This window comes from Ascidiella aspersa, chromosome 3, assembly GCF_963924565.1.
Source record: "Ascidiella aspersa chromosome 3, kaAscAspe10.2, whole genome shotgun sequence".
NCBI lineage: Eukaryota > Metazoa > Chordata > Ascidiacea > Phlebobranchia > Ascidiidae > Ascidiella > Ascidiella aspersa.
Window position 1 is genome coordinate 8,210,135 of NC_139449.1, and position 13,519 is coordinate 8,223,653.

The window sequence follows — 13,519 nt, forward strand, 5'->3', positions numbered from 1 at the left end:
GGAAATTTCATGTATAATAATATGTAGGCCAAGTGGGTGTCCAAGTCTTATGCAAAAATAACCTTATTTTATTTAGACTTTACATTTGTTTTTTATTCATTAAACATGTCTGTTTTAAAATAATGTTTTTGCAATATGTCATTTATATTTGACCTTTACCAAATGTTAGATTTTTCGCTTCAATTCACAAGTCTTGACACTGTAATCTCAAGAGTTAATCCTTATCAATCTTAAATGCCCATTTGCAGACAATACTCTGATTATGATTCTTGTGATTCCATCGACTCTGATGAGGATTATGGAGATGAATTTTTACACCACGACGATTTTCCACTTGCTTCACGGGCTTCTAATGCATCAAGCAACTCTTCACATACTACCGAACGGTCATCCACATTACCAATGGTGGGCACAAAATTTTGTTTTTTTACGATTTAAAAATAAGTGGTGCTTTTTGATCTGAAATTATTTTAGGTTGATACACTCAAAGAGCTAACTTTTATATAAGCACTTTCAACAAATAACTTTAACTTGAGTTTTTTAATTACCAAAAAAAACGAGATTTCATTAACAAGAATAATTCTAAATTTTGAATATGGAACTCATTATTGTGATTACATTGAATTGCTACAGTTTTTAGGGACAAATCAACTGTTTTTTGATGAACTTGTGCTGTTTTCTTTTTTCCTTAGTTTGATGAGGATGATGTAAAGTCTGAGGGGGGCAAATGTCCCCTTGAAAGTGAAGAAGACAACAGAGCACTGTTGAAAATATCTGTGACAGAACAAAAACTAACTGTAAGATTTTATGCGTTTTTAGGATTTTCTAAATAGATATTGTGTACATTTTAATCCTGGCCAAATTTTAAGATTTTGAATATAAAATTGATAGAATACATTGAGTATATATATATATATTATAATAATACATACTATTACCGCAGTGCATTTTCTGACATTTTTTTGAATTGTAGTGGTTCTTTAAATGGTATTATGTTCTTGATTACGGAAAAATTGATTGTTTATATTACATTTCCTTGTGTTAATGTTGTACTAAACACTTATAATGTGCTGACCAACTTGTTCATAAGCCTTGCATTGTGATATTATTGAATGTCACCCCCCACTGCAATGCTTGATAGCTTATCTGTCTGTTCTTTCTTTCAAGGTAACTAGCAGCCATTGCCACACTACTCACTAGTCTTTTATCTTATTTTCAGCTTTGAGGTGCCAAGATGTACAAGTGTTATACACTTGTAGACTTTATTTAGTCAGGGTTATAAAACTATTGGGCACATTAACTTGACAATTAGACACTTTAACTTGATTTAGGTAGGACAACTTCCTAGAACTGTACTAGTGCATCAGAAGCAATTTGCATTAGTAATATTGATTTATATGTAAATTTACTGCACAGCATATCATCATGTATGTTTTTAAAGCTTTGTGTTCTAGGCACAGTGCTGAAGAAGGCTATATATTTTGGTAAGGTTCATTTTTTGCCTGCCAGTTTTATTGCATGACCAAAACGTTAATTTATGAGCTTTTTATTCTCATTTGCTATTTTTAGGGTCAATTAGGAAGTTGTGTTGTATCATTTGTATGTTTATTTTTTACAGTTATACAGTGTTTTATTTTACTTATGTTTAAGTGCCATGCTTTTCTTATTTACTTTTTGTTCAGTTAACCATTTCAATTTTCTATTGCTTTACTATCTAATACGTTATAGGTAACTCCGGTACTAAGTTTTTAAATTTTTGTTTTAAACTAAAAAGTGACGTGTCTATAGACCAGTGGTGGAAAATATTATCTAAGATTTAGGCACTTCTTAAATCTATGTTGTAATTATGTTTGTATAGTGTACATTGTTAATTTTGCTTTCTTAAGTTAACATTGATTACCTGCCCCAACTGAAATCCTATTATAAGTTGATTCTTGCGAGCAAAATCAGTAGGGCATCAATTACTTGTTTTGTGACGTCAAATTTTTGCATTACTCTAGTCAAAATTCCTAGATATGTGTGAATAATATACCGAAAGCCATTGCAGAATAAGGCTTTCTTCCTTGTGAACAAGGAAGAAACAGAGCTTTAACATTCAGTTTGGTCCATAATATGTAAGCTGTGGCTTTTTGCAGTTAAAATAGTAAAAAATGAGGTCCTTTGTCTTTAACTAGTTGGCCACCCCTGCTTTAGACTCAACATTTTTTTATTATATTTTATTAAAAATAGGTTATTCCCTCTTCTTTTCTACAGGAATTAAAATGCAATATTCTATAACATATATATTTATTTTATTCATACTGATATTTTAATATTAGAAAAAATTGTCTGTACCTTATATTCGCCCAAATAGCCCCTGTATTGGTGCAAAACAATTTTTTGTTCAAAGCAATGTTTTTTTCGACAGAACAACATGAATTTTATTAAATCAGCTAAAAACTTAAATGTTTTTAAATCCAGACAATGAATTGAAAATAAGGTGGAAAGCATTATTATAAGCTGTCAACTCGGTGCCCTTATCCGTTTTGCGTTTTAAACTTATCAATAGCTGTCTGTTTTTGATAAACTTTAAACATTAACAACAGTATTTATTTAGACGTTTTGATACGAACTTGTTCATATATTAACTGAAGATGATGCAAGTTTGTTTTGCAACGTCCTAATCAAGATTATGCCAATCTACTCGTTTACAATTCATTTTTAAGCTACATTATAGACCCGTGCATAGTGTATCCAAAAAACAGTATTAGTGTTTGAAACCGCCATTGCGCAACCCAATCCAAGTACTTCTGGAACAGCAAATCCGCCTCAAAACCAGTGCTTTGCCAGTAACGCCCCGTTTACGTTTTTTTCTCTTTGCTAGAAATGCGTGCGGCTTGACGTCGATGAAACTGTGTGGACCGCAAAGCAGCGGATTATACAAACTCTGGCCAAGGTAAGTGGCCTTTTGTGTTGATCATATTGCGCGAATTACCTGCGTAAACGACGAACGTGTTACGAATTCGCGCTTTAGGCCTTCGTTTTATTCCCTGACAAATTTAGTATCGCACTTATAGCGTAAAATCACCTTTTATCGCTGATAAGTTTTCCGAAGCTATGTCCCTGTCTATTAAAACCTTTATTTTGATAATAATAATATTGGCTGTATATTTAAAAACCTAACGTTAATTCCAACGTAAATTTTAAAGCACGGCGTTTCAATCTCAACCGCTTTTCAATCTTCGGACTAGGGATGTGTACCATCAGATCGGTGCCGATACCCAATACCAAGTGATATAGCATTGGTACTCAACCAATAAAACTAGAAGTACCGCAATTTCTTTTTTTCAGCAAAAACAATTGTAAAAACCTAAAATATGAGAAACATTTATTTCTAAGAATAGTGCTGTAAATATGTAAAGCAGGGCGGCTCGAGATCCTAGGCAGCGAGACACAATATTGTTTGCGTGTACGTCCCAGGCCCAAAATGGCTAATTTTATTTAAAACAAATATTTTCGAAAAATAAACTCCTGTTTCTTGAGCGAACTTGTGCACGAATTTTCAACTGGTATTAGAAAAAATATTTCGCATTGCTTCACATAACGTTTATCACTTGATTTTGGAAACAGGCTTCAAGGGCCAATGGATCAACGGCAGCGCTGCACTAAAAGGCAAAATCAGTAATGAGCTAAAACGCGTTTGTCTATCTCCAGAGATTCGCGCAAGTGTCAAAAATTAATTAACTATAGATGGATTTCTATACATACATATAAGTCTAAACGTCACTGGCACCTATGGGTTGGAACCTTTTCCTAAAAATGTGCGAAAACATACTAGTAACTCCATAAGATTTGTACAAAGCGCGAAAAGTGCCCTGCGATTACTATTTACTTCCCAAAGTTCCAAGTCTTTTTTGCTGTTAGCGTAACAAGCAAAAGCAATTCGAACTTTGTCAAACTTAGAGTAATGGTGAAGCTTCACATATTCCCTTCACGTTTGCGTATACTTGTGGGTCGCAAAGCTATTTCCGGTGGGTCGCGAAGCATTTCTAACTGTTACAGTTTTCTATAAGATCGGAAAATTATTGCATTGTTATTACGAAACATTTATGCAACAATATCACAAATACTTAACAATTAAATGTGTCGTGTCGCATTAACTATTTGAGTACGTACGCTAGTAGTAAAAATGCAGGTTTTATGTTACTTTATTCGTCTGGTCATATCTCATTTGATCACAAAATGAAACTTACATTAAAAGTGGGTCGCAAACTGAAAAAGGTTGGTAAGCACTGGGCTAAAACATACTGAATAGTAACTCGAAAAGATTTGTGCAAAGCACGAAAATTGTTGTGCGATTACTTACTTACTTTAAAAGTTCCAAGTCGTTTTGCTGTTAGCGTAGCAAACAAAGGCAATTCGACATTGCCTTGCCTTGTTTTTTTTACGAAAATTGTCAATCTGACAGAACTGGCGAAGCTTTACATACTCCCTTCACGCTGTTAACGGCAACTTAAATTGTTTGTAGGGTAATCAGGTGGCACTGTATAAAGAAAAATTGTATTAAAATCTCGACAAGCTTTCGTACAACCGTGCTTCTTCAAGTCAAACGAGAAAAAAACAATTGTTTGTTTTCCGTGATCGCAGAAATTGTCGGACGCCCTAAACTACGGACTTTACTGCAAGAAGCTGGGACGCTTTCTGCTCGACCACAAGCCATTGCGGGATTACCTGGAACGCGGCAGCGTAGCTTCGTACGAGGTAAGACCTTGTGTTGAATCATACTTCATGGTATGGATTTTTTTGTATCCAATGCAGAATTTTTTTTTACAAAACACGTTTTTTTTGTAGTGTAATAGATGGCACTATTGTTTGTATTTCCATGTTTTTTTTCTAATTTTTCTGCGACGTAGTCGTATTTTGTGGATTTAATTGCTTTGTCGTTTTGCGTGTGTATAACAGAAATATGAATTTTCGGTCTGGAGTGGTCAATAGCATTTAGTTGACGTGACTGGAAAAAATCGGCAGAAATTACTGTTCATTTATATATTATTCCACGGCTTATATAGCGTGCTACCCAAAGTTTATGTAGTTTACCGCCTGGTAGAAAGAAAGGCAACATGTTCGAGGGTAATACACTAATACAACCTATGTATCTTTGGGGTTAGTACAACTTATTTGATTTTGTGCATTCGAGCCAAGTGTTTAAAACGCAGTTTACAGTTTTATGGTCTTGCCATCTGCGCGATATATATCTCTGGTCACACATTTCTACCGCGAAAAGCCTATTAACTTCTAGCGCCCATGTGCGATGTACGTTTTTGACGAAAACAGCTTAGGAGTGCGTTTTCCCGAAACACGTGGACTGTGTTTTACTCGCGATGTAACTTACAGGGTTGCACAAGGTCTTTGAATTAATTTACGTATTTAAAAGTCTTAGATAAACCCGATGCTTTTCAAAACATCTTTAATTAGTCTTTGAATATTTTGTTCAGCTTAAGTTATATGTTGAAAAATAACCGCTGTAACACTAGTTTTCCAACTATTTGGTATCGTGGTGACCAGTGCATTTATACCGTTGTTTTCAAATTACGTTAAAAAAACGCCGGGCAATCCAATTTTCGATCTTTTAAAGGCTATAAATTATCGTTAAAAAGTAGTTTTTAAAGAATTGTGAGGGAACCCTGTATGTAGATTTTTAATTAGAAAAGTTTTGTTTAGTTTAAGCACCATTTTATGTCAAAAGTATTCTCTTAAGTTCGTTTCTTAAAAGCTTAAAGGAAATTTGGAGCCTGAAGGTCTAACGATCTCGCGGTCGAATTTATGTTTGCTATACAAGCGACCTATCTCGCTACACAGCAGCGAGACAAGGTGAAAATGTTTGTCGTACGCATGTACACCGTCTTACCCTTGTTAAACACCTTATGACTGAGGCACCTTATTAAAATACGTTTCGGCTAAGGTTGTTGAACTAACGGCGAAAGCATTGGAGACCTGGATAGACTGTGTTTTAACTTGCTATCAGAAGCTAGTCAAAGTACATTATAATGTCTGATAGCAATATTATGGGTGCTGTAAATAAAACAAGTAACTTTCCGCTGGTTTAGGGAGTTTGTTAGCTTCCCAAGTGTGTTTTAAGTTGATTGCACTCTTTATAGGGTAATAGAAAACTTAGAAACAAATGTTTAAAAACTGGCAAAATTTTTGAAGTTATTGTCCACAGTTGTATGTTTAAAATACGTCATAAAGAAATGCACAGTAGTATATTTGTTTCCCCTTGATATATTTAGTTCTTGCTCTTTTGATAATATTTTTATTGCACCTCAGTTCATTATGAAAAATCCGCCTGCTTTGTTCCCTATGAACTGAAAATTATAGAGTGTTGGTGTTTTTGTTCTGGAAATCGTTGAATAGACACTTTGTAGTCGCGAGTTTTTTGGAAGATTTATTTGGCTTTAAACGCATAGTCAACTGTCAATATACAACAAAACCAAGCATATAGGAACTTGTCATAAACATCTGTTATGTAACTATATTTGAAACAAATTACATTTTTGGATTTCTGTGGCGAACTCTTTTTATTGTAAGTTGTTCACACGTGACTTGTGAAACGCTGCGCAGCAATCAATGCCATTAAACCTCACAAACGACGCTTAACAGCCAATTACCGGGTGTTTCCCCCAGACCGACGCCCAATCAGACACCGTTTGCGGTCACAATGGTCATTATTACGTCATATTCCTGCCATTGTCAGGTCGGCGTAATTCGTGGCGTTGGTTTGACGCACAATTAACCGGACTGTCGCCCCAGGCTTACGGCAAACACATAACTTCCATTGTTTTGCGACGCGAGACGCATTTTTACATAATGACGTCATTATGTTCTTCGGTTCCAAAAGGTCAATCAGGTTCATTTCGTAAGCAGTACAAAACGCTGTTTGATGGCTTTTATGCTGCAATTGCTGCAAACGGGTATTTTTATATTGTATTACATAGAATGGATTGGTGTCTTTATTTATCTCTGTCCCTTTTTTGAGCTTAGATCAATGTTCTTTTAATTTTTCTAACGACCTAATTAAACTTGCTACGTACCACTTGGCTTCAAACGAAGCCATTTTGCTGAAATTTATTTATGTTTATGAAAGCTTAATATTATAAGATTTTAAATGGTTAGTATCCTTAAAACGTTATATAGCAAACTGACGTTTCTTTCCGTATTAAAATGGGTTTGACAAAATACCGCTCCTGTTTAATGGTGTAAATTATATTTAAATGTAAATCAGAAACCAATGTCATTCCGCCCTTACCCACTAAATGCGAAAAGGAATCTAAACTATTTTAAAGTGTTCAATTTCCAGACTGAACTCATTTTTGTCCCGGTCTAAAAGCTTCGCCAAAGTCAGATATTTTATTATGTGTTTAAAGTAGTGGTTCTTTAACTGTGTGTAGTGTGTGCCTCTGGAGATAGTCGAGTGTGTCGCGCAAACTTGTAATGTTTAAAAACAAATATGCGTATGCTCATTATACGTTGTACTGGCACGTCAAGCCTAAGTGCATACTGTTCATTAAAGTATAGTTGTATTTAGGAACACTAAACACGGATCTGTTGATAATCTTCAGTAGAAAAAGAGTGGCCCAAATAAATGATAAAATATTTGTTCCTTTATTTGCAAAGAATGAATCTTTTATCATTTATCTTGGCCACTCTTTTTCTATTGAAGATTATAGTTGTATTGCTAAGTAATGATAAAAGCGTACCGCGAGTTTTTACGCACTCCACCAGCATTCAGTTTGAAAACGACTGTTTAACGTGAAATACGTTTCGCTATGAATTTGCTACACCAAGTCTCCTTAATCAATAGAATACAATTTAAGTGTGTTCAAGTAAATCTTCTTCCTGTAATGTTCTGTTGGGGTGTTGAACCCCCGTAAAAACAATGATAAATCTTCTTGCAAAACTATTACATTTCTGTTTTTGCATACGATTTTGGGACCTATTTCGAATCAAACTTGGACAGTTAGTCAAATATTTTAAATAAAACATTTTAACTTTTTCGCCACTCCGCATTTTAACAGCGGGTATTTTGTGACGTCAGTTTTATCGGAAAATATAACAAAAATATCAGATAATAATATATTTATTTATGTTTTGCATTATCTATCTTTTACTTTTTTAACGAAAATAATAGGGCAAAGCAAAAAGATGAATTATGGGGAAAAAATAAATCAAAATATGAAAAAGTAGAGGACATAAGGTCTGGTCATTTTGTGTTTCTATGAAAAGAGAAACCAAAAGAGTTAAGTTAAGTTAAATTAGTAGGGGTTGCAGTTATTCTTGTTGGTCAGAGATTTCTTTTCTTTTGGTACCTTTTGAGACAATATTGCCACTGCGCAAAATGAGACATAACTTTTCTCTTCTGTTCGCCGTCGACATTCCTAAGAGTCGGGTGCTTGTGTCGAGCAGACGTGGTGAAATGCCGCAAAACCACGCGAAGGTCAAGTGCGAAGGCAAGCCTGTCTCGTCGGCCGCTCGCTACCGACCCTGCCCAAAGCAGCTATTTGAAAATATCCATTCCCCCATTTCGCACCAGTTCAACGCTATTTTGAGGGAGTGGCCCCTGAAATCGAGTCGAGGTGACGAAATAGACCACAAAACTGGGCTGAAACGGGTTTTAAACTTTTCTACATTTCAATGAAAACTATGAATTTCGAGTTTTTACATTGGAATGAAAGTAAGGAATTTCAACTCATCTACATTTGAAATGCATTAAAGAATTGCAACTTTTCTGGATTTGAGTGACAAACAACAAACAATTTCCACTCTTCTACATTATAATGCAATCGAAGAATTTCGACTTTTCTAGACTTGAATGAAAATCTAGAATTTCGACTTTTCTAGACTTGAATAGCTGATCAAATGTTGATTAAAACGGGTTCATGACCGTTGAATAATAATAAACTTCGCGGTTTCACTGAAACGTTGACCTTTGTTGGGCTTTTATTAAAGCAGATTTTTTTGCCGACTGTTGGTAAAAAACAGATGGTATGTTTGTTATTTTTGCTTTGTCAACTCAATACAAATCTAGCTGCTACTGATTAATTTGTATCCCTAGATAATAGATATGCAATGAATCAACTAACAAAGCATCATATAGAATTAAAATCATTTGTTACTAAATATGGAAAATGCACAGTTATCTTTAATTCCAGTTGAATGGGAATTTGTTTTCTAAAATTCTTGTTGGACAGAAATTTTATTCCAACATTTAACTGATTGACTTTTAAACCGTCAAGTTCCTTTTTTAGTATTTGTAAAGCTATCTATAACCAACTACCATCCCAGAATCAAAAAGTAAATCCTAAAATTGAAAGTTTGTATAACATTTGAAGTAAAACACGTGTAACGGAAGTGGAAAACGTTTTTCCAACATCTGAATCGCCTTTTCATCTCGTTCCGCCGTTTTCCTACAAATCGGACTGGCCGTCGCGCTCGACCGGTTGCACATCGCCACTTTATTACGTCACAATAGCTGCTGTCGGAGTGGCGTCTTTTGAATGTCTGCTCGAAGGTTAATAAAATTTCATATCTGACATTCCTTTCACTGGTGTATCCGTGTTAGCGATCGCATTCGCACTGGTTTGACAATCGCGCCTGTGGTATAAACTTGAATAACCTTTGTACAGGTGGATGACAGTCATAATTAAATTCAAATTGCTATCCGTGCAGCAATAAGCACTTGAGATTTACTCAACGGTTACAAATTTGTCTGTTTATGGTGTGCCTTTTGCCTCAAAGTATACTGACAACAAGTGGTTGCCACATGTTGACTTTTTGCAGTTCGAATGTCAAGTTTAATATTTTCGTGAGTGGCATATGCTTGAAACATGCCAGTTTCCAAAATTTCACATCGGTTACAATTGTGCAGATCAGACCAAACAGGCAATTTTCACTGGAAACCAATGCTGTTCAAAAATCTATCCAAAATAGACTAAATGCCAGCATTTGCCAAAAATACTCTATTTCATTCTTACTTAGACATGAGATTCCACCTTTCAGACTTGTATTTCCGGAATAATTTTTCGGTTATTGCTAGACAATGACTAGTACGCAATTAACAATTAGTCTTGCCGTGTATACTATTGGTCAAACGAAAAAATTGAAATTAAACAACACAGCATAAACTAAAACTAAACATTTAGCAGTAGAATCTGCCAGTCCGAAAATTGTGTTAATTTTCTCAATCAGCTAGTCATTTTTTTACGTCACTATTAATCCGTTTTCCTTAATGGCTGAAGCACACACACCTCCAGTCTAATGGCCTCGCATAATAACAACCGAAGGCCCGTTTTGCGACACAATTCTATGTAAAACTACTTATACTCGATTGAATTCTCTGTAACAACATTTTCCCACTTAAAAAATTCAGAGAAAAACGAGATAATACAAAATTATACATGAAAACTTAGTGTTATAAAATATTTTCTTAAGGTGTTTTAGAATCCCTTTAGTTTTAGACTTAAGGTAAATCAATTCTTATTGTTGAGCACAAGTTACTTTTCGAGTTAAGGGCAATCAAACTTTCAATTGTTACGTCATAGGCTTTTTTCTCGAAGCAAAAAATCAACTAAACTTTAAACCGCCACTTTGGTTATTGTGTATGCCTTTAGCGTGTATAACGAATATTCTGGCTAATTTTCGATTATAATTCGTTTTTGCGTAATACGCCAAAACTCGGGGAGGGGGGGGGGGGGGTAAAGAGGTCCGGTACTTGACGTTTTAGTCCGATAACCGATATTTTACCAAAAGTACCGCGATCCGATCTAATACCAATGACATTATTATTCTCAAATAAAATTAAGATGTTCAAAGATAATTTTTTTCAGGTTGTTAGACTAAAATTCGCTTAAGCGTGAAGAAGTTAGTTGTCAATCTACTATATTTTGATGAATTTACCACCAACGGTAGAAATTGCTGCCTTAAACACCTATATCAGGGGTGTGCAACATGAGGCACGCTTGCCAAATGTGGCACGTGACCTAATAAAAAATGGCACGCAAGCACCCCAAAATACAGCCAATTGTCATAAAAGCTAAATTTGTTATACAGCATATTGTCATTGTTTATTCACAATACAAAACAATCCCAGCAATTACGACAACAAACAATTATTTCTGATATTTTATAACACTATACTGTTTTTTTATTTATTGTATAAAAGCGCCTTTAATATGAGAAAAAAAATAGGTGCTAAATTTTGGCACGGGAGAAGTTATTCGATAAAAATTGGCACGTCGGCATGTTTGAGTTGGACACCCCTGACCTATATCAATGTGGTTTCGGATCGGAACCGGACATCCCTACTAGGGGTTTGCGTAGGATTTTAAAAAGTAGAAAAGGCGCACGGCAACAAAAAGTTTGAAACCACTGGTTAACCCAAAAAGCGTTGTAGGGACGAAAGTCATTGTTGCTTGTGCTTTGTGCTTGAAATGTCAAAAAGTTGCCGACAATGGTGCTGAATAAACAGTTCATTCTTCGTTTCTGACCGCTTTTCTACCGTGCAATATATTTCAGCCGCACCTTTGTGTGAGTATATTTCGCCGACGATAAAACTGCCAACTTGAACTTTTAACAACGCTGTTGTATAGGCTTGAAAAATATTTTTTGGACCCATTGAAAACACTACTCCTTCAGATCCCGTGTTTTAATCTTTTTTGTTAATCAAGCAACTCTGCGTTACGTAACTTGTTTGGAACATTGATTACGCCTTTTTTGTGCAATGCGTGCTTTGAAATCGATGTATTCCTCACAAGTGAAAAATTTGTTAAACAATATTTTATGTCCAAGTTTGTCAAAATTACTCATTTTTCAGGTCAAAACACAAATAATCGCCCAACGTATAAGATTATGCTTTTTTGGCTGCCATCGAAAAGTTTCGATCATTTATCCATAAAAATGCATCATATTGTGTCTCTTTACAAATGTGAATGTGATTGAAAGTTTTACCGTGAAACAAGTATGAATGCCTTTTTTTTACAGTTTTACCGTGAAACAAGTATGAATGCCTTTTTTTTACAAGATGTACAATTTTTATATAGACGACTAGACGTGTTGAACAAATCGCCATTTTTGACAATCTCTGGCAAGTTGAAAACTGACTATAAACACAATGGTTACGGCAAATCAAAGTCAATAATCAACATTTCATTAAAATAAGTCACTGTCAAATCAACAATAATGTGAGAGTAATAATTCACCATGACATTCATAACGCCCTTTGTGTAACAGTTTTTATGTAAACAGTGTATCTTAATTCTTAGTACATGATATAGTGACTGAAATACACTGAAATGCGTATAACCTGAAAGCCCACGCTTTACATCGACTCATGCGTAGGTATCGCAACACAACTAGCATTAGGCAATGAGATATTTCAGTTTTGGCTTAAGAATCAGCAACCAATTGGCGTGTTGAGTTTAAACAGAAGTTCAGAGATTTTCTCGAATAAGGCGCAAAGCGCATTTAGCTTTAAGCGAGAGAATAACATAGCCTTGAAAATACTGCCTTTGTCGACAGTTAGTTTTACTAGTGCAAGTGTCTGTTTGAAAGTGAGGCAGAGTTTGTTTTGAGGTAGATACAAGTTTTTGTTCTGAGTTAGTTCAGACATGGATTTGCCAAAGTATGACCAACTTTATTGACTAAGAAGCGTCACTAGCTTTGATGAACCGCCTCTCGAAACCCTTTTTGGTATATCTAAAAAGTAAAAGTGAAAAGTGATCAACTTAATTATCTCTAAGTTATTGCGAAAAAGCGGAGTTTGACTTTCTCACGCATTCCATCACGACTTAGGGTTGGTCAAATTTTAGTTTCGTCATTTCGTGCTTCTAAAACACGATAACCAACTACACGAATTTACTTCATTAGTAAGTTACGAGTATTCCCAGTACGAAAACTTGAAAGAAGAATATAGAGCGTGGGCCAAAAGTAGACTTACAGTTATTAAACTTTTTTTGTATGCTTTAAATTGACCTGCGGTACACCACCACGCTCACCTGACCTGACACAAATGGACTTCTTTTTGGGGGGTGTTGTAAAGAACAAGGTGTATAAGAAGAACCCCAAAACAATAATTTACTTTCAAACCCAAACCCTACGTTTTATAACTTTAAGCCTGTATAAACTGTTGTATTAATCAAAACAGCTCTTCTGATAGTTGTAATTCTTAACCAACGTTTCGGCAAACCTTATTCAGGGAATTACAACTACCAGAGGAGCTGTTTATGTCAAAAGAATGATAAAAATTTAAATTCCGTTCTGCAAATTCCCAGCTGGCGTGTTTCCGAATGTATTTTTGTCGTCGACTGTCAATACCATTTGGAAACTTTCTACTCGGCTACAATTCGTTCGACTCCTTTTCTTTGATCGTCGAAATCGCCGCGCAAGGGGTTACGTCATAATCGTCTTTGTGTTTGTCGCCGATGTTTGAAGTCACACAATCCCCGTCGCGGCGTAATTGTCGTTTGTTCCAATGTTTGCTCGACAA

At 35.3% G+C, this 13,519-nt stretch overlaps 1 protein-coding gene across 1 annotated transcript in view; it reads left to right on the forward strand.

The window, feature by feature from the left end:
* The window catches only part of LOC146159028 (uncharacterized), a 79,758-nt gene that overhangs the window by 2,064 nt on the left and 64,175 nt on the right, over positions 1-13,519 (forward strand). The window contains exons 3-6 of the mRNA XM_083383458.1: positions 249-405; positions 693-797; positions 2,864-2,935; positions 4,627-4,740. Of these exons, the coding sequence (XP_083239584.1) occupies positions 249-405; positions 693-797; positions 2,864-2,935; positions 4,627-4,740 (448 nt within the window). The remainder of the gene's footprint in view (positions 1-248; positions 406-692; positions 798-2,863; positions 2,936-4,626; positions 4,741-13,519) is intronic.